The sequence below is a fragment of the Parambassis ranga genome, chromosome 5, assembly GCF_900634625.1.
Source record: "Parambassis ranga chromosome 5, fParRan2.1, whole genome shotgun sequence".
Lineage (NCBI taxonomy): Eukaryota > Metazoa > Chordata > Actinopteri > Ambassidae > Parambassis > Parambassis ranga.
In genome coordinates, this window is record NC_041026.1 from 24249643 (window position 1) to 24271629 (window position 21987).

A 21987-nucleotide genomic window follows, 5' to 3' on the forward strand; every position below is an offset into this window, starting at 1 on the left:
AATGTTCACATTTTTTGACATACAACAGAAAATATTGTCCTTCCTCTATACTGTAACAATGTAGAGTCTAATATTCCAGCACATGTCTAAAATGAAAAAATAAAAAACGTTTTCTTATGGCAAATATATTAAACACATGTAACTTTCTTTATAAAGGTTTAGATATATGTAATTATTATTAGGACACTTTTATTATACTGTAACTTGCAACATGTTACTTAATTAATACTTCAGCCTTAAAAATTTGCCAAGAACCTTAAGACCTCTGAGTGAACCCCAACTTAACTCAGCAAATGCTCAGGGAGTTGTCTCTGGGTCCCTTAGGGCAGGCTGGGGGTATTCTAAGGGTGGACGGAGGTCACATGATGGGTTCCCACAGCTTGGAAACTCAAAGCTACAACAGGAAGTAGAGTTTCGGAACAGACTAATGGACTATCATTATGCTTTCTGGCTGCGTTCACTCTCATTTGTTCTTCTAGTGTGAGAACATAGAGCTTGGAGCCCCCCAGCACATAAAGAAAGTGATATCGGCACTTTGTTCATTATGCTGCACAAGTGATAGCCCATTTTCCCATTTCTTGGCTTTTATTCGTTTTAATTCATTCTCTAGTAGAGCCTTCCCCCCCGCCTTACCGCTCTGCTCAGTCTCCAGGTCTCTACTCTATCTCTTAATTCCCCTCTGATTGGTGAGACTGAATGAAGCACCGAAGAAATAAAAACGGCATCTACAAAGTTTCCTCTCCTCCAAACCATCACTAAATTGTCCGTGTCTTTAAAGCACTTGAGGACACTGAGTTAAAAATATGAGTGTGTAGAGTGGTGGCATTGATGAAAGCAGCTAATCAAAGCACTTCTTTCTTCAAACACAAGTCAACTTTTACCTCCTCTGTTCTCTTTCTTCCACAGTTAGATAACCCAGTATTGTTTGTTACTATTGCTGACAGCGTTCTGTCTTCCTGTCTTAGCACCTGTCCAGTCTGACTAAAATGGCCATGGATGGATAGAAGAAAGGATGAGGTACAGGCAATATGGCTGCAATTGTTAAAGTGTGCTTGAGAGACAGCCAAAAGAGACAGACCCACCAAACTGGGCCAAAAGAAAGCTCACTGAATGGTGTGTGCATGATGTGTGTGTATTTAGGGGGCAGCATGGATGGAAGATGTCAACATTTTTCCTTCAGAGTGCCCATCTCCATTTGCATAATTTCTATTCCCCATGAGTAACAAAGAAAGGAAGGAGATGCTCATACAAAACCCAAATTGACGAGTGAACAATGGTGGCCTGAAGGGTCATTTCATGGGGACTAGAATTTTCTAAATCGTAGTTTTGGAAAACGGTATTTCGCCAAAGCTCAGGCAGACCACTGCTTTGTCTGATTTGACGAGCAAAACACATTAAACGTGAGCAGTCTTCAAATATTCAAAAAAAAAGAAAAAAGAAAACAATACCTTTCATCTTATACGTCAGTATCCCCTGAATTTTCTACAAGACAGAAATGAACAGTGAGAGATGTAGGCACAGAGGATAGCGGACATGTCAATGATTAATGCTCATCCTTGCAAAGTTCACTTTGTTTAGTTTGCAAAAGACAACCCCTCCTGCATCCAGGGATACAAACTTATCAGTGGTGAGAATATGCAATAGGTTGAAACTCAAACTTGAATTATTGTAAGATTACTGGTAAAAACAACACTTCGGTCTTATAAAAGACGTCAAAAATCCAATTCAATATCAAAGGCTAGCATTAAGTTCAGAAACAGTCAGAAAAACAGCACCATCAGTTGAGCCTTAACACTAACAAATGCAATTTGTTGTGATGAGGTAGCTCATTAATTTGCCTCAGACTGCACAAAAGTGTAAAGTGTAAATCTCTATCAGAATTGCTCCTGCTAGAAAAATAAAAACAACCAGTCAGACATCATCTTATGAGGTTATTATAGTGCTGTCAAGCACTAACCTCCCAAAAAACACCGGGCCTTTTTCAACACATCAGAATGCATGATTCTGACTTGCACTTCACAAACACGCATGTTATACACATATATTTATGGTTTGTGTGTCTTACCCCTTTGTTTGGATGAACAGTCACATTTAAAACAAACATGTTCACCACAGATTTTAATTAACTGAAATTTTTACCAAACAACAAAAACAGCTGTGGCTGTTGCAGTAAAAGTTTTGAAAATGGTCTAATGGGTAAAAGGACAGAGGGGCAGGTGTAGGGGGTGAGAGTGGCTGATGTGAGGGCGAATGAGCGTGCGGGCAGGCAAAGATGGATGATGGATGGTGTTGATACAGGAGGCAGCAGCCCAGCTTTATCTAAGCAGCAGAAGCCAGACCTGCCGGGGTGATGGGTGGGCTGTCAGCCCTTTGTTTATGGACCACCACCCATCTCCCATCTCCTATATGCCCCAAAAACCAAGATCACTCAAATATAGCCACTACCTCGCCACTCTTTGTCTCTCTTCCTTTTTTTATTTTCTCCTCTAACAAATGACATTTTGTCTCCCTAAGTTTGCTTCAAATGTACAGTAACCACATCGGTTTTCCATGTGGTTGACAAATGTGGAAAAATAAACTGATCATTTTAACTGCTGATAATGAAATGTGTCGCTCACACATTTAAAGTCGACGAAGAGAGAAGAAAAAGAGCGGGCAAAGGGAAGAAGTGAATCTAATCCAAGCATATCCCCACGAGTTGCACGCTTCCAATTAACGACTGGTTGGTTTATCAGTCTCCAACGGGTGATTGCTGTTTTTAATCATTTTCTTTCTCTACACTTTTTTTCCTCTCTATCAGTTCTTCCCACTCTTATCATCTAACCCCCTCCTTGTGCTGTCTCACTTCCCACCCCATCTCTGTTGAGCACCGCCGCTGTTTCATCATGCTTCTCATGGAGCCGCTCTCTCATGCTGCGTCCAGCATTAAAGTCCAGTCTGCCTGTTAAATAAAAACTTTGAAGTACAAGTTTCTGTGGTAGTTCCTTAACCACTGACACAGCACAGTGAATTATCTTACAGTGCATAAAAATGAACACAACAACCATGTGGTCAAGAAACAACAGCCTGAATTAACAGAGATGCTACAGTCACATGAAAGGGAATCCATACATGCAAAGAAAGTTAGTCTTTGATGAGAAGACGAGAAGATTTGTTTCTCCTGACTCATCCAGAAACAGCTGTGGTCCTTTACAAACACCTCTTCTTTCACCTGCCTTTGTCTGTGTGATTGATTCGAGCACCTGAAATGTGCTTGTCACACTGATCGATCTGTCCTCTTGATGGGGGGTTTATCCCTTCGCCTGCTGGCGTTGTAATAAATGGGGGCTGACGGGCAGGTGACGGAGCAGCAGTTATGGCTCCTTTAATTTACCCGACGCCTCACACTGACAGAGACTCATAACAAGGTGACACAGCACTGTAATGCTCACGCTCAGTCACCTCTTGTCGGGCGGAGATGGGGAGCTGGGGTGTAGGTGCATATGATGTGTGTGGATGTGGTTTGTGTGGCACCATGGTTGTGTGCGTGTTTGCAGAGAGTCACTGATTCGATGCTGCTGCCTCTCCTCCCTCTGGTCAAGGTGTTATTGAGAGTGGGGCTGTTATCTGTCGATGAGGTCGCCCGCCGCCTCGCTAATGGGAGTACAGCAGCCATTCCAATCCCAGTGAGCGGAGCAGCGTGTCCGGGTGGGTCGTTGCTAGCCACCTCCTCCTGGGTGGGCTATAACTCATCCCCAGATGGGGATAGGGCCTTATCTCAGTGCTCCTCCACAGGCCTGCCCCTCGCCTGCTCTGTCTTGGGGAAAAGATTTTCTGGTGTCCTGGTGTGTGAGTTATAGCCGGGGTTAAGGTGACTGAATAGGCCTGTCTGTTTGGGTTGTCTTAGAAAATGTATGTCTGTGTGGGCGGAGGAATGTGGAGCGTGTATACAGTATATGTGTGTCTGAGATTTATTCATCATGTAAACACTCCTAACTAGTGTATGCTCATCTAAATGCATCCCATTCCATAAGGTAAAACGTTACTGTATAAGTTATTTAATCATGTGAAGGGCATCGTTACAGTTGAATCTAAGGTTTGCGCCCCCCACCCCCTCCTTCTGCATGCACATACACTCTCCCCTCCACCCACCAACCCCATCCACACTGCCTCTCTCTGTCATCTTGGCCTATCAATCAAAAATGTATTAAGTCCGGAGTCGGGGCCGATCAAAGGCAGAATTCCTGGGAGGAGAGCAGATAAGGCCTATCTCATTAATAAGTGCTTTACCATCGTAGGGGCCCGCGCGCCTCACCACACCCAGCCTGCCTTCCTTTGATATCTAATTATCCATCCGTTTCATTCTGTCAGAGAGGGAGGAGAGGAACGACTCACAGTGTCATCACAACGAAATACTGTTGCGTGTGTGTCTGTGTGTATCAAGGATAGAGGCAAGGGGCTGCACTGAAACACTGTGACATGCAGCAAATCCAAATGTACAGAGTGGCACATGTAAACAAATGCAAATAAGATGTTCTTGCAAAGGCAACTGGGCCTGTGTTTGCATGGCACCCCTCCTGAAAAGCTGTCATGCCGACAGTGTGAGTCTGGGATGGAGAGAGGGATCTGTATTACAGCTAAGAGCCAATTGCTTTAAAGACTCAGAGGTGGCTTACAAATCTACCTTTTAACAATCTGTAGAGGAGCAATGAGCTCTAAGAGTGCTCCAAAGAGCTGAGCAGGGATAAGATAGTTGAGGGTGAGGAGAGAAACAAGATATTAAAACATCAAGGTAAGATATGGAGGCGAGGGGACAATGGAAGGAGTTCAGGGTTTAAGAGGATTTTTAAGAAATGCTGGGTAAAGACTGACAAAAGAAGAAGAAGAAATGAAGAAGGAAGGGAGAAGCAGACAGGAGAAATGAGAGAATGGGGAATGAGAGAGAGAGAAAGAGCAGGGCATTCTTTCCCCTTCTCTCCTTGGTTTTCTGTAAGAGTAGCTCAGGAAGATAAGGCTAAAAGGTCCGTCAGTCTGTTGTGGAACAATCCTTTCTGTGTCTCTCCCCTTTTTCTCTCTCAAGATACTGCCTTTCTCTCTGTCTAATGGCACAACTCAGATTTCTAGCGATGCCTCTTGTGATATGGCTCATCTCTGGTGGCATGGTTTACTGACATCACTTGTCCAATACAATATACTCCAATGCCATAAAGAACAAACCCGCTGCTAGTCTAATGTGACGAAAAAAATCTGAAAGGCTGTATCTTTTTAAGAGAACAAACCTTTAGGATTGCTAATATTCAAACCAGTGGCATTTATTGATATGAAGGAAGACTATTCAAAGCAACAATAAAGTGCTGAAATTATGTCTTCATTTAACAGAGCTGTTCAAAACCTCATCCTTAATCACTCAAAGCAGAGCTCAGAGACAAACACAAACCAAGGAGGATTTAGAAGAACAAAACCAGCACAAAACACAGGCCCATGTGCCTAACAAAGACTCCAAAGTCTGCCTCCCCATCCCATGTCCTCCTTTAAAAAGAGACCTTCATCTCCTGGTGTTCGTGTTATGAAGAGACTTTCTTCAAGAGGAGAAAGGAGGCGTGTCAAAGACATGGGTCACAATGTTTACAAAGACGACTTTTAATCCAATCACAGCATCCCCACTGCTTTTATTTCCTGTTTCATGGGATTAAAATGAAATGAAATATATTAAAACAAAATTAATTTATGCCTGAAAAACATATTTTTCTGTTTTAAAGGAATGGGTTTAAGACTAGAGAAAAAAATCTACAAAGGTAATAACTAGTCAAAGGAGAAAATTAGTTTCTTAGACTTTTAAAAATACATTTTATTTTGGTTTTATATATTTCTAAAGAAATGTTGATGAGGCTGTCACTGAATAATATAACATAATAAATCTTCTCCAAGTTTCTGTTCTGTCTTAAGTAATTTCTTTTCTATTTAAGTGCACCCCCATGTTAACACACCACCTAATCAGTAAATAATCAGCTACTCAGTGTGTGTGTGTGTGTGTGTGTGCTTTTGTGCGTGTGTGTGCATGTCTCTGACCTGTTGTGAAGCTGCCTGAGGGCTTAAATAACTGTCTGGTGCCAGGCTGCCTCACCCCAAGGCCTTGTGGGAGATGAAGGAGAGGTCAGCAGAGGTGTGTGTCTGTGTTTGTGTATGCTTGGGGAGCACCGTTGTTTGTGTGTGTGTGTGTGTGTGCTAATGTGTACGTGTGAAAGTGTAAGCCCTTGGCTGATGCTGATCACCGGGCAGGGACAGACAGAAAAACGGGAAAAGTGTGTAATTAGAAAGATGTAAGAATAGGTGAAAAAAGAGACGAGTGTACTCCAGTCATGGGACCCAGAAGGCTTAAAAATGAAGGAGAAGCAGCAGCAGAAAATCATGTGAAAAACAAATCAAGTTGTCTACTTCTACAGGACAAAGTAGGATGTGTTTTTAAGGCAAAAACAGATCCATATGTGCAAATTCAAGTGCAGTATATTTACCAAATGTAAAAGGTTGTTATGATGTCGATTACATAACAACATGCAACAAAACTACGGCTGCAACCACCTAGAACGCCATCTTCTAATACCCTGAAGCACTAAAGCACACTGGGTGTGAGCGAACCGCTCGAAACCCACAAGCAGATGAAAGAGAGGTCAACCTGCAGGGATGAACCTCTTTTAGGGCTGAACAGGGCTACAAGGGCCGGCCTGCCTGGGTGGCAATACCTGCACCCCAGGATGAACAGGTCTGGTTGTGATTTTGTTCAGCAGACACTAAAGACACAGCAGAGTCTTCCATTGCTTTCTTTTTTTGTTCCCAGGATGCCTTGGCTAACGTGGGTTTGGAAGGGGTGACAGAGAGGTCAGGGGGGGCTCCAGTTGACTATGCCCTAAGGGGGAATCCTGGGGAGGGATAGCAGAGTAGTAGTTTGATGGGGAGGAGGGGGGCATCCCTCAGGAGCCTGACCCCTCCCAAATCAAAACAAACAAACAGAGTGGTCCTCTGATCTAATCTGGCTCTAAAGCCCTCCAAACGGACTGCCTAGAGCAGCTACTACATGGGACAGTGCTTTGTATGCCAATTTAGAACCCTGTCACAATATACATTTCATTTTACAGGATCTTTCCACTACAAGCCAACATAGATAGAAAAGAATGAGACTCATTCACATTAATACATATATAGACCGGAGACAAGCTGCAATATTCTCTGGAGTCAGGGCCAGATGAAGACGGCATCTGGTATGTCGAAGTTCTGCAGTAAAACCACTAAGATCCAGCCGTTTCTGCATGTGCACAGAGACAGGGATTGTATGGAAGTTATTTCATAGGCGACTGCCTGAGAAAACAGACACTCTGAATTCTCGCCCTAAACATTCCTTCTGTTTTTGTGTTCTGCAGCTTTGCTATGGTTTAGACAGTAGACTAAACTTCTCACTGCCTAACTGTTACCCCAACACAATGCTAAACACATTCCTCCTATGCTGCGGCTCAACCTCCAATCGCAGTGCTGTATTCTGTCAGCTGACCAGTGAGAAAAGATAAGGGTGAGATTAGACCAATCAGGGGTCAGGCGGAGGTTATCACAACCACTCCAAAACTAAAACAGATGGAGAACGGAGTGCAGCACAACTCAACATCTACTGTCAGGCTCGTATCTTTAGGCCATGTATTCTCCTGCACCACTGGACCTGAAGAATGTCAGACTTAGTTTTGGTTTTAAATTCTGGGTCATGTTGCTTTAGCAGAACGGAGTGTGGATCAGCAAGTCCAAGGCATATGATATGACACATGATAAGATGTGTAAATCTTACACAGTGATTAAAGCTCTGTCCCATCAGGGGATAAATACCACAGAAAACACAAGAGACACAGACTCATAGGTATACTTTTTTATGATTGTACTAACAAATAGATGTAAAACTAGGCCAGGACCAGGTTTTGTCATCATTTGTTATGGTTGTATCAGTACGTCATGTAACAATCAGAGAGGCCTTTAACAGAACTTTCTTTTGCTTCAGATGACAACAGACCTGCCATCATAAACTGGCCTCTTGGGAGTACAAATAAAAACTTGTTTAGTTTGCCCCGAACATCATTCCTGTCGTCTGTCAGTCTGCTTGTGCTGTATTTTCCTCCCTCTCTGTCTATTTCTGCATAATTGTTTGCTTATTTTGTTCATTATCTCAACATCTGGAATTTAACTCCCTGCAGTGATAAACATTTGGCCCCTCTCAGTCTCTTTCTCCTTCCTTCTCTCTCCAACTCCTTGCACCTAGATGAGATGCAACTGTGATTAACAACGCCGTGACAAGGGGACACAAGACTTTCGTCATGATGGAAAAACAAACAAACAAAACAGATGAGATAAAATGGTGGAAATATGTACAACTTCTTATCACAGATGCTAATTGTTTCCTTGTGCGGCAGGAGGGAATGGCCGCACAGAGGAGAGGTGCACGTGAGGGAGGGGAAGAGGAACTTGAGAATATCCTCCCTGTGCCTTTGGCCTGTGCCTGACTTCAGAGCTAAGCCCTCTCTCAAGAGAAGGTCAACACCAGGTTCAACTTTTCACCTCAGCAGCCTGAGAGAACACACTAAATACCAAGGATTACACCAAGGTGCGCTGCAATATCGCCCGGCCTTCCACTACATTTCAGAGCAAACATACACAGCACGTTTTCAAAGCGCAAATGTTCTGAATAAAATAAATGCAAAATGCAAAATCAATAAATGAAACATGTTAGTTTATGATTACAATTTTGCAAACTACACTATGGTGACAACAAGGTCAACTGCTACCAAATGGAGTGGTGAGCAATCAAAGATTCCTAACTTAACTTTTGCGGAGCATGTCCACTGCTGCAAAGAATTTGTAAAAGTGTGTGTGTGTGTGTGGGTACAGCGATGTCATCAGCGGTCAGGTGTAACTGAACAGACAGACAAGCAGGCGGCCGGCTGGCGTCAGCAGCCACACGCCTGTCACGACACACCACACGCCGAGCAGCCACATACCGCAGCACCCACACTGCATACACACAATGAGCGCTCAGTCCTCCGCATCACGCACCAGCGGCAGCAGCAATGTGAAATATTCACACAGGGACAAAAGGTAGAGAGAGCAAGAGAGAGAGAGAGAGAAGAGTGACAGAGGCAGTGGGCGGAGGGGAAGACCTGGGAGGGAAGGGTTCAAGAAATTTAGACCAAAAAAGGCAAAGGTGACATAAAATAATAACTTGACACACATGGCAAACTGAAGAAAACCTTCACAAAAGGACTGTGTCTTTTATGGCTCGCACAGAAGCAGAAGTTCAGGTAGAGCCAGTGCGGCATGGCAAACTTTCATTTTGAGATATTTTTTCTTCTACAATAAAGCTGCACATATGTTTAAGGAATAAAGAATAAAGCACCTACATTAAAATGGCTTTCCTTTTTCACTTTCATGAAGTGAACTGAATCATTACCTCACCTGTGATTTCCTGCTGTTTGTCATGCTCATTAACTGAAGGCTTTTAGATGGGATAAAATTGGCCCATAAAATATTTCTCTGATGCTTTACAAACAATTAAAAGATAAATACAAAACATTATAATAAAAATATATATTTAAACTGATTCTTGGGCTATAAACCACTATCAGTCTGTAAAAAATAATTCTGTGGTTTTTAAATAAGAATGAATTTCAATACTCCAATTAAGCACTAATTAATATAAAATGAAAGACTGCAAAGATCCTTTAAAAACCTGCACACTACTGTAGTCAATCCTGACATCAGGACCTGACATTAACCACACTGCAGATGTTTTACGGCTCTCTCACGCCCTCTGGTGGAGCAGTACAAAACCTACATCAACACCCTGCCTGAACAACCCTCCCTTTTAAAGCGTCCTCTGGTTCAGACTGACCTGTTGCTTCTCACCTTGTGGGTATTTGGGGGATGAACAGCAACAATATTAATGTCAGCCATGTGTGAAGAAGTCGCTTGAGCATTTTCTGCAACAAGGACCAAATGGAGTTACAGTGGGGCCCTCTGAAGCTATATCGCCGACACCCTGAGCCTTGCACATCTGGTGTTAATCAGCAAAGCTTACACAGACACACACATACAAAGAGACAGACACACACACAGGCAAACACTTCTGCAAAGTTCCCCTTTAGAAAATAACCCTCAACTCCTGAACTTCCGACATGACTGAGGTCAACACGCTTGCCCTAGATCTATTAGTGAACACACCATGGCCATGTAATAGGAGCTGGTAAGTTGTTACAGTACAAGGAGTTCTCACATCCACACACACACACACAGAAGCACACACAAAACACATTTTAAGCTTACATAGGGCCAAACACAGGACAAACTTACCCATGCAATACAGAGCAAAGACAGACAAGAGTGAAGAGATAACTATGTTCAGGAATGTTAATAATATGACCACAATCTGTGACCATTACACATATTACACACATTACACATACGATGGTAGATATATGCAGCTATGAGTAATGAAGGTATTTCATTGATACAAGCTAACCTTAAGGGGACAGAACGATGTATTTGAGGTTAAAGAAAATCTACCTTCAGATTCCAAAACTTTAGTAGCTTTATTCATTATGAGTCAGAATTAGGACGATATGAGGGCCAAAGTAAAAAAATACATAAAATACAGTTGCTACAGACCAACGGAATAAAGAAAGGTGAAGCTACGAAGACGAATTGTGTGTATGAAAAGTTCTGTGCTAATAACATAGCGGAGCAACAAAGCTAGCTACAGCTCAGGGTGCTGCACTTCCAGATTACTGTGCTGTGTATTTACACCTGGAAACAGGACTTACCTAGTTTACTGTCAATGGCATGCACACTTCACAATTATCTGGCTGTTTCATGGCTCCAGTCTTTGCTCTCCTCAGGCGGGTAGGAACAGTATTTGTAGGCAGCTACCTGTCAGAGACAGCAACGTGGACATATTTACATGGTGGCGTGGTTGTTTGCGTTAGTTTTGCGTCACATTTGCTTTTTTTTATGGAGATGAGAAAAAATACCTGACGCGCGAATTAACCACTGTTTAAATCCTTATGGAGCTTTTTATTGTAAAAGTGTTTGGAAATGCCGCCAGTTGCAGCTCATACCGCACGTGACGTGTTGGCTTTACGTCCAGTTGGTAGCGCAGCAACCCGGAAGGAGCTCACTGTTGCCCCATGTGGTCAAACAAAGTAACAACAAAGCAACAAAATTTGCTGTGGAGCTGATTTATCCACATCACACGTAATGTTGGGGAAAGAGTGAGTTACTTATTTCCAAAATGTTACAAGCTAATCACTAGCATGCGAGTGCAGTGGCAGGGTCAGTGGTGATATGTTGTGGTGCTTTTGCTGCCAAACTCTGCAACTGAAAATCACTTAATTGACAGATCTATGTGTTGTTCAGGTTGTCAGTGTCATTTTGCCAAATATGTAAATATGGTTGTTGACACCTCCCTGGCTTCCCCAGGATACAGTCGAAAGTAGAGCTTGCGGTTGATGATTTGGTCCTTCTCCAGTTTTTGTAGGTAGCTGACTAGTTTCTTCTTGTAGTTTCCGGTGGGGTCCCTCTTCAGTGTCTCATATGTGGCTGTGTCACTGAGGAGATCTGTCACTTTGGAGTGGTAGTCCTGTGTGTTGAGCACCACTGTGCATCTTCCTTTGTCTGCTGATAAGATGGTGATGTCCCGGTCCTTTTGTAGTGCCATCAGGGCCTTCCTTTCATCACTTTGAGGACAACAATGTTCACATTTTAGACAGGGAGGAAAGGTGGTATGAAAGAGGAGTCAAGGAAGCCATCTATGTTAAGCTGGAAAAACCTTCCCTTAACAGAGGTGGTGGCCTCAGACATCATCTTTCCACCACATACAATGCAGTGATTCCATCCATTCCCAGGAAGTTTGCACATACTCACAGTAAGAACAAAGGGCTGTCAACCAGTCCCCCTCCGGCAGTTTCATAGTCGTTAGCCAGTCGTTAGACACACACGCCCAGTCAGCCAGAACATCACAGGTAAGTATGGAAACATTTAGTGCTATTGTTTGTAAGTTTTTTAAGTTTTACCCAGACCCACCCACATAGGTCTGTAACCACATATAAACCATGTTTCCCCACCAAACAGTTAGAACTGATGAAGCTGCTTGGATGAGCAGCGAAACGTCTTCTAGAAAACTCTAAAAGTCCAGACGCCTTGCTTCAACCTTCTCTACGTATGATGACCTGGATGACTGAGAATCTTCATCAACAAGTCTCATCTTCCCCTCTCTGTCTCTCTGTCTCAGGTGGAGCTGTGCAGTGTGACAGTGGACTGCACTGTGGCGTCTCGGTTCGCCCACACTGTCATGACCTCTGTGGCTGTAAACAAAGTAAACTCGTCCCAGGAGATTTTCTTTGAAGTGGAGTTACCAAAGACGGCGTTCATCACTAACTTCAGCATGTCAGTCTGTTCTTCTGCATCTTGTTTGCATTCTGTCCTCGTTCTTTTTACAACGCTGCGAAAAAAGGTGAATTTTTCCTAAAGACAGAGGTCGTTTAAATCATGCAGCTCTTCTCTTTGTGCCTGACAGGGAAATTGAAGGTCAAGTGTACGTTGGGGAGGTGAAGGAGAAAGAGAAAGCTAAGAAACAGTACGAGAAGGCTGTTTCCTCTGGACAGACTGCTGGACTGGTCAAGTGAGTCCATGAGGATGAAAAAAACTCATTAATCCACTATTATCTGCACAAATCCTAAAAGATGGTAAAACACATTTTTTTCTATGTCACAGGGCTTCTGGAAGAAAGATGGAGAAGTTTTCAGTGTCTGTCAATATTGCAGCACAAAGTAATGTGACCTTCATCCTGACCTACGAGGAGCTCCTGCAGAGGAAACTGGGTCAATATGAGATTCTGACCCGAGTTAAACCCAAATCACTGGTCCAGAAGTTTCAGGTGACTAAATGCTGCCTCGTGGTGACTTCAAGCATCTTAAATCAGTGTTTGACTCACTAATGTTTGTCTGTGTGCAGATTGTGACAAACATCTATGAGCCTCAAGGACTTTCTTATGTTGATGCCCATGCAACCTTCCTCTCTAATGAACTGCTCCCCCTGGTGGAGAAAACGGTCTCTGACAAAAAGGTACCTGATGGAAGAGGTGGATTCTGTCCTTGCTCTCTTTACACTCAATAAGAGTAATTTTCACCCTCTTGTCAGGCACACATCTCTTTCTCACCAACTGTGGAGCAGCAGAGGAAATGTCCAGGATGTGACGGCACACTCATCGATGGAGATTTTATCATCAAGTATGACGTGAACAGAGTGAAGGGCCTCGGGGACATTCAGGTCAGCCATCAGCAAAGACCCAGAAACCCCAGAAATCCTCCATATAAGAACATACACAGAGTCAGCTTGAAGCTCTTTGTTTGAAAGGCCCATTTTAAAAGCTTAAAAACACTTTGTGAAGATACAATTAGTTTAAAATTGATCTCATTGTTGAATATTGCTGCTCTTTATTTCCCAGATTGTGAATGGATACTTGGATCACATAAACTTTTATATTCTCTCATAATACAACATATACAACACATAGCACTTCACAAGAAACTACACACACTTCGCATAGGTCCCTCCTCCTGCAGTGTGAACAGAGCAACTCTTACGGGAAGACTTAATTCACACACGCCTCAGATTCCTTCCACACTTGTTTTCAGCCATATCAGGGGAGAAGCCCTTTAGTTTCTCAAGCATGTCTGCTGTGTGGAGAGTCCTGCAGCTGTTTGCCTTCACATGCATCTGCCTCCCAGCTCTGGCCCAGGGAGCTTTGGTCGTTTCTAGGAGTGATGCTCCAACAGAGGTATTTAATTAAGCTACCGGTACGTGGTAGTGTTTGTATGGCTGTTTTGTTGTTTTTATTACCTAATTAGTGGTCACGCATCTAATCAGTGAATCTCCAGTTTTGGCACAAAAAATATGGCACTCAGAGAAGTCATGAAAAGTGTTAATGCAATGCTACATAAGCTCTTGCAAACATAAAAAAAACAAAGCTGTGCAGGTGCAGTAGGACAACAACCATGTCTACTATTAATATCATCTCTCATTTAAAACAAGCAAAAGTCATCCACAATAGTGAGCTTTAGAGTGGTTAAGAATATATGCAAGTGTGCCTCCTAGTTCTAGTAGTATACTGTATCCTTTGATATGTAAGGGTACAAGGGGCAAGTGCATATTTTATATTCACAGTCCCGAAATGTTGGTATAGTTGTGTCAAAACAAATCGCATAATGTAGCTTTAATGTAGTCAATCAAGATAAGGTTTAAAAATGTTTAAAAACTAATAAATGTTGTATTCACAATCTAGTTACATCCTCATAATGTAACTAAAGTGACCACTCTGGTTCATTGTTTGATGGGAATAAAAAAAAACTAATCTGTGCATATTCAAGAATTGATTCCTGCCATTTATTCATTTATTTTAAAAGGAATTGCAGCCTGTTTTTTTCAATGGTAGAGTTTAAAATAGACTATTAATGGGCATGTCTAACACTGAGACCCAATTCTCACATTTTAGGTCTTAGGAGATTTCATTCTGATGCCCTTTTTGTTAAATTAGTGTAACTTCTCTTTACAATCTGATAGCAACCCATTACTTAAACCATTTCACATTAAAACGAAGAATATTAATCATCTGTGGAAGCTATAAAATGCTAAAAACATCAGCTAATCCTCCGGGTGGACCCTGCGTGGAGTATTGGCTGGTTGTCACTCTCTTCCTGCTCTGCGCGCACCAGACAGGTAGTGCATGATGGCCGAAGTCACAGACCGCAGCTCGTCTTCAGGTAATGCGCATCCATGTGATTTGGAGGCGTGGCTCCGGGGTGAGCTCCGAGAGAAAGGGGCATGTGTTTACTTAAAAATCTGGCTGACTCACAGAGTTTTCAAATTCTCCTACCCTACCTTTAAAATTTCACAATCATATTTTGTTTGGGGCTAAACTGACTTTTGTGCCACTCTGTTGGGACAGATTATCTAATGTTTACAGGCCTTCCCTCCCAGCCTGTTGCTGCCTGTCTTTTGACATTTACTTTTTCCCACATCTGCATTGTGTAATTCAGGCTCCACGACTTTTTGTCCAGACATGAACCTGCAGCACACACTTAATATTCTGGGAAAAAAAACAGTTCTGAAAATTTAATCCCTGTTTCTTTACTTCTCTACTCCAGCCTAAAGAAGCTGTGGGCCCCAGGCCAATAAAGGTACTAAGCTGACACTTTTTTCATGCTAAAGTAATAAGTGAAACATCCTACTAATTTCTGTCACTGTTCTCATTACAGAAAAGAAGCACAAACTCTGCAAATGTAAGGAACTCATTTTGCTATAAAATAAAGAATAAATAACTGTGAGCCAAAAACAAATGAGGCTATGGTCAGAGTGATGGTAGCTTGAATCTCATGGTAGTAGAGCTGCAGAATGAAATCCACATTTCATGAACTTCATTGCTTCCAGATGCCACTGCTTTTCTTTTCTCTCCCCACAGGAATGTCTTTATTTTCTTTTTGTTTACTGGAGGACGTAAGCATTCTAGAGGAGATTTGTCCATTTGTGTTTTATTCTTTTCTACATTTTTGTGAGAAACAATCCCCATCTTATGACACCTGTGCCAGAATTCAGGGCAGACCAGAATAAGCTGCCTGCCCTCTTGACCCCTGTTCTTTGTGGGTATGGCCTCAGAAGGCCTTCACAAAACATCTCATAACATATCTGCCATGCTTTCTGAAGGTGGAGGTGTACAGTGTTCGTTTCACCAGTGTTGTGACGTCTCGCTTCGCCCACACCGTCATGTCCACTAAGGCCTTAAACAAAGCCAACTCCTCTCAGGAAATCTTCTTCGAGGTGGAGCTTCCAAAGACTGCCTTCATCACCAACTTCAGCATGTCAGTTGGCACTGCTTTTGATATGTGGACATATAACACGTTTTTTTCTAACCCTGACAAATGTCTTCATGCCTCACAGGGAGATTCATGGGCAGATGTATGCTGGAGAGGTGAAGGAGAAAGAGAAAGCTAAAAAACAGTATGACAATGCGGTTTCTTCTGGACAGACGGCCGGCCTGGTCAAGTATGCTGGACTAAGAAACAAACAAGGGTATGTTTGTTCATTTTAAAATATCCCACTTGCATTATTACAGGGCTTCTGGGAGAAAGATGGAGAAGTTTTCAGTGTCTGTAAACATTGCTGCACAAAGCAGTGTGACTTTCACTTTGATCTATGAAGAGCTCCTCCAAAGGAAACATGGCAAATATGAGATTTTGACCCGAGTTAAAGCAGAACAACCAGTGCAGGAGTTTCAGGTAAAACACACTTTCCTTAAAAATGATAAGGTCATAATGGCTGAAAAGGTTGTTAGACACTGTATCTACCTGTTTGTGTGTGTGTGTGCAGATTCAGTCAGACATCTATGAGCCAGAGGGTATTACTTTTGTTGAAGCCACTGCATCTTTCCTCACCAATGAGCTGCTCCCCCTGGTAGAGAAAACCATAACAGACACAACGGTAAAGGGTTAAAAATACCTAGTCAGTTTACCAATGACGTGCCAAGTAATGATGAGTAAATTCAGTCTCTTTGTCTTTCAGGCACACATCTCTTTCTCACCAACAGCGGAGCAGCAGAGGAAGTGTCCAGGATGTGACGGGACATTAATTAACGGAGATTTCATAATTGAGTATGATGTGAAACGAGAAGAAAACCTGGGAGAGGTTCAGGTGTGTGAATAACAACGACATTGCATAAGAAGCTGATGTATCACTACTGTGACTATAAATCAGGAGTTCTGTTCCCTTACAGGTTGTGAATGGATACTTTGTGCACTTCTTTTCTCCCCCTGACCTGCCAAGAGTCCCAAAGAATGTGGTGTTTGTGATTGACAGGAGTGGGTCAATGTCAGGAACAAAGATAGCACAGGTAAAAGAGTGATACATAGAAAGTGTAGGTATCACTGTATTTACATCTTCATGTCAGAAACTGTGAACCTTTGCAGACCCGAGACGCTATGATTGCCATTCTGAAGGACCTCCACCAAGATGACCACTTTGGTATCATCTTGTTTGATGGTAAAGTTGTACACTGGAAGCACTCTCTTACCAAAGCAACAGAGGAAAATGTTGCTGAAGCCATCACCTATGTCAAGAAAATCAAAGACAAAGGATGTGAGAGGCAAACACATTTGAACCTTTTTATCTGCATGCGGTTTATTTTACATGAATCTGTCATTATGTCAGTTTTTACAGTGTGGACATCATAATAATCTTCACACAGTTTAGGTTGACACTTTTCTCTTTGATGTTATGTGTTTTCATTTGTACATTTTAGATCTATCTGTCATTTTGGAGAAATCCAGGCTGAACACTAATAGTAGTAGTAACTATTGTGTCATTGTATTTCAGCCACCAATATCAATGGTGCAGTTCTGAGTGCAGTGCAAATGCTGGTTGAAGAAAGAAAAAACAAGAAGATTCCAGAGAGGAGCACAGACATGGTTATTTTACTGACAGATGGGATGCCAAACAGCGGTAAGTAGTTTTACAGTGCATAAACATTCTGAATACTACCCCTGTTAGAAAGGTTACTATTTCTGTTTTACTCATGAAAAATGTGAGGATGTGTCCAATTTGGGACTGTAAGCTACTTGTTATATACTTCTATGTATGCATCTGTAGGGGTGACCAACGCCGAGCAGATCCAGGAGAATGTGCGCTCTGCCACCGGAGGAAACATGGCACTGTTCTGTCTGGGCATTGGAAATGATGTGGATTATTCCTTCTTGGACGTGATGTGCAAACAGAACAAGGGACTGGCCCGCAGAATCTTTCTGGGGTCAGATGTAGTCATTCAACTAAAGGTAGAATAAGAAAAAATATGGGATGTCCATGCAAATGTGTATTTTAGGACATTTGGCAAAACTGTCAGAATAATTTGGAGTGTGTGTTGTTTGTTCCAGGGTTTCTATGAGGAGGTGTCCAGCCCTCTGCTGCTGGAGGTGGAACTGCGATATCCTGACAATACAGTGGGCTCTGTGACTAAAAACCACTACAGCCAGCTGTTCAACGGCTCAGAGATTATAGTGGCTGGTCAGCTGGATGATAACAACATAGACAACTTCCTGGTAGAAGTCTTTGGCCAAGGGGTGAGAAGTGAAACGGGTAACACACAACCTGGATCAGTCCACTACAATCCAAAACGCCCTCATGCAGATCTATTTCTCCTTCCTCAGTGTGGTCCAGAATGAGAAATTATCCTTAATAACATCTTCATTAGGCTCCATGATTTGGTTGAATGCTCCAGCATGCTAAGATGCTGAACTCTTTTAAACTTGCTAATTCCTCTCTGGTCACTATGATTTCTGTAGCCTGAAGAGGACTTCCAAGTACGGGGAAAGGCCAGAGTGGTAGACTGGCACAGAATTTACCCAGAAAAGAAGTACATCTTTGGAGATTTCATTGAGCGTCTGTGGGCTTACCTCACCATCCAGCAGCTACTGGAGAAGAGGTCTGTTTATCTGTTTAATATTAGTGGTTTTAATTGTTCATTCTGAAACAATAATGTAATCTCATCTAATCTAATCTCATTTTTTTTCTGTGACCTCAGCACTCAGCAGGAGAAAGACAATATAACAGACAAGGTCCTGGACATGTCCCTGCAGTACAGCTTTGTCACACCTCTCACCTCCATGGTGGTCACCAAGCCTGAAACTGAGGATGGACCAGACAGCCCTCTCATCGCGGACAAGCTGACAGAGGGTACAGAGTGTTATTTTGGTTACCTTCCTTTGTTATAACATTAATATTAACAGCATAAATGTTCCATTCTCTCAATGAAATATCAATTACGTTGTTTCCCTAAATTACAGAGCAGCGACAGAAAGCAGAAAGATATGCTGGTATGAAAAACTTTTTAATTCATCACATTTTAATAAACATGCTGCACTCAACCCTTTCATGGAAAATAATTCACTGTACTATTGTCTGTCTTTAGCACGTGCACCAACTGCAGCTGTGGGTTCTCGTGGTAGCTCCAGCACCAGATTACAGACTAGGTTACGTGGTATGTCACGTGGTGTGTCAGATGGTAAGCTTTCCACACTTTTGTGCCGTTAAAATGAAATCCTTACAAGGCAGGCTCCACACACTGCTCCTGCTCCAAAGAATAGAACCAAATGGTGCCACTGCGGCTACAGACTGGATTTAATCATGTCTGCCATACTTGCTTGTTGTGTTTGGTTTCACAGTGGATGGAGATCCTCACTTCATGATAGAGCTCCCTGACAGAGAAGACGCTCTGTGCTTTAACATCAATGACAAACCAGGAACCATTTTCAATCTGGTCAGAGACCCAACATCAGGTCAGCCGTGAGCTTTGTGCTACATCACTTTAACTTTGATGCCAGGAATAATAAAGCACAGCTGTAGCTGTTAGCAGCTGTTAATATTAGCAGGTGATAGCAATAAATTATGAGGTATTTTGTGCATACAAACGCTGAAGCATTAGGTCCTCAGATTTGGACATGACTGCTTATATCCCAGAGACAGACATGTTAGCGTTCACTCTGTTAATTTTCTTTGTTAAGCATCAACTAGTCACTGACAAATAGTCGTCCTCCTCTCTATTTTCAGGCTTTGTGGTAAATGGCAAGCTTGTTGGTAAGAAGAAACTTATTCCAGACAATAACCTCCAGACCTACTTTGGGCGTTTTGGTATTACTCATTTGAAACTGGGGCTCAGGCTGGATGTGAGCACTCACGACATCTCTGTGTTCAGCAATGGCAAGCGGGTCAACCTGCTGTGGTCTGATGCAACGCATTTCAAAGACAACAAGTAAGATTTGTGGTCATGTAAGATTAATCACACATTTGAAAATTAAAAATTTAAAAAAAAAAAAACAAATGGCTGTGAATCAAGAAGAAATGAAACAACTCTTGTTTCTCCTCCAGTATGGACCTCAAGTTGACTAATAACTGCCACCTGACAGTGACGCTGAGACACTCAGTTAAATTCATGATCATTAGACACACAAAGGTTTGGAAGAGACGGCACGACCAACAAGACTATCTGGGGTTCTACACCCTGGACAGCCACCACTTATCTGCTTTAGTTCAGGGTCTGCTAGGTAAACAACTACTAGAGGCCTTCATGTCATGATGGTTGATAGTTACTTCATATTTCCTTTTCATATTTAAAAATAAAGTTGTAAAATAGTTTTTTGCCTCCAGGTCAGTTTTACCATGGGGTTGAGTTTGAGGTGGCAGGCCTGCATCCAGGTAAAGTCCAGGAGCGATTAGATGCCACTATGTATGTGAAGGGACGAACTCTCAACGTGACCAGGTGCACTTGCTGGAAAAAGCTAAAACACACCATGAGCAAGCATGTAGGATATACACACTTACAGCTTTTTATTATGTTACACAGACAATGGCAGAAGGACTTCAGCAGGGATGTGCAAAATGGAGAAAGTATCCCCTGCTGGTTTGTGGACAATGATGGAAGAGGTCTCATTGATGGAAAAGCCTCAGACTACACTGTGTCCACACTGTTTGAATATTAAAACTCAAAAGCTCAGAAGCATGGCTCTGCAGGTACATCATTAAAGTGATGTGTATATTGGCACACCTTTCCTTTTTTATTATTAGGGAATTACCAGTTTTGACCTGTGTGTATGCTAGCTCTGGATAAACAGTCTTGATGTCCAGTCTGTATGTGATCAATGCCAGCACATGTGGGAGTAAATTCTGTTATGGTGACAGTCTATAAGCATAACTTTCCTGGCTTCCAACTTTCCTTCTGCACCTTATTCACATGTGAATAAATCACTTTTTAAACCTTTGCCACTGTGTGAGGTTGACTCCAATCACAAATATTACAAATACACAGACGTACATGACAAACTAACAAAAGCTTTCATGAAAAACATATGGGGTGAATTTTAAAATTATGATGAGGGTGAAGTTATGCAAAATTCAGAGACATGACCCCCTCAGAACGTCATTGGCTAATGTGCAGGTCACCTGAAGCCTTCCATGCTATTTAAGCTGGCATGATTTAATTCACTCTCTCCCTCCCTTCACAGTCTCACTGTTTCCTCTTTTATTTTGAAGGGCTCACTTCTCCCTTTGTTTTTGGTGTTTTGACTTCCCCTGTCCTCCTGTGTCACCTCCTGCTATTGATTACCTGCCCCGCCCTAATATGTTGCACCTGGGTGTCATTGTCTCTCCCTCTACCTCATGTATGTAGTCTTTGGCTATGTTTACACATAGCAGGGTTATTTTGATAAACTAATATTTCCTTACCTCCATTTTCCAAAATAAAATCGCGCACACAGCATATGTTTCAAAAAAGTTTCTGTTTACATTAACCCGCATAAATACGCTCCCAAGATACATCATAACTAAGCCAATCCTGTGTGTGGCAGTGTAGGAAATAGGAGCAGTGCAAGCCAATCAGAAGTGTGGACGTTTGTCAAACCTGTCCACATGTGCTTTTTGGAGGAGTCCCTTGAGATGTGAAGTAAGCCATTCAGTTCCTCTACATGCAGAGCTGGAACTTGTTTCACATTGCCAGCAGTGAGTCAGACTCATTTCCAGTGAGGGCTGGACTCCATCAGGACTGCTCTCTGTCACCAATTCTGTTAATCAAGCCACAATTTTTATGGACAAAATGTTTCAGTGCAGCCAAGGGGCTAAAGTGGTCCAGCACCTCTAAATGTGAGGCCATAGTTCTCGCCTTTTATTACATAAAAAGGAGGGGGGGGACAGAAGTATCTCAGGGTGTTGTTAACAAGTGGAGGATGGGTGGGTGGAAGTGGCTTTGTGCAACCTTGCAGAGATGCATGCTCTGCTCCGGTCCACTGTGGTGTCAAGAGATGGGCCACAAAACTAAGTTTTCCATTGACCAGCCAATCTACATTCCTACCCCTATGGCCACAAGCTGTAGGTAGTGAGAGAAAGAATGAC

The 21987-nt window shown here is 42.5% G+C and overlaps 2 protein-coding genes across 4 annotated transcripts; both read left to right on the plus strand.

The window, feature by feature from the left end:
• Positions 1-201: 201 nt before the first annotated feature.
• LOC114435521 (inter-alpha-trypsin inhibitor heavy chain H3-like) lies at positions 202-21360 on the plus strand. 3 transcript variants are annotated; one of them, XM_028405230.1, is made up of 22 exons: positions 202-213; positions 15165-15239; positions 15318-15341; positions 15763-15917; positions 15997-16101; positions 16172-16334; positions 16426-16536; positions 16618-16746; positions 16829-16945; positions 17022-17190; positions 17428-17553; positions 17701-17882; positions 17982-18167; positions 18390-18529; positions 18620-18780; positions 18891-18920; positions 19016-19108; positions 19269-19382; positions 19654-19855; positions 19972-20147; positions 20251-20362; positions 20447-21359. In XM_028405230.1, the coding sequence occupies exons 4-22, from the start codon at positions 15823-15825 to the stop codon at positions 20580-20582; spliced, it is 2547 nt and encodes an 848-aa protein (XP_028261031.1). In that variant the 5' UTR covers positions 202-213; positions 15165-15239; positions 15318-15341; positions 15763-15822; the 3' UTR covers positions 20583-21359. The 3 variants fall into 3 exon arrangements, with proteins under 3 accessions (XP_028261031.1, XP_028261029.1, XP_028261030.1); XM_028405228.1 differs by lacking the exon at positions 202-213 and adding an exon at positions 13674-13840 and having other exon boundaries at positions 15207-15239; positions 20447-21360; XM_028405229.1 differs by lacking the exon at positions 202-213 and adding an exon at positions 13674-13840 and having other exon boundaries at positions 15207-15239; positions 18629-18780; positions 20447-21360.
• On the plus strand, positions 12282-13555 carry LOC114435505 (inter-alpha-trypsin inhibitor heavy chain H3-like). The gene is made up of 6 exons (XM_028405204.1): positions 12282-12447; positions 12578-12682; positions 12775-12937; positions 13015-13125; positions 13201-13329; positions 13508-13555. The coding sequence occupies exons 1-6, from the start codon at positions 12353-12355 to the stop codon at positions 13553-13555; spliced, it is 651 nt and encodes a 216-aa protein (XP_028261005.1). The 5' UTR covers positions 12282-12352.
• Positions 21361-21987: the final 627 nt, after the last annotated feature.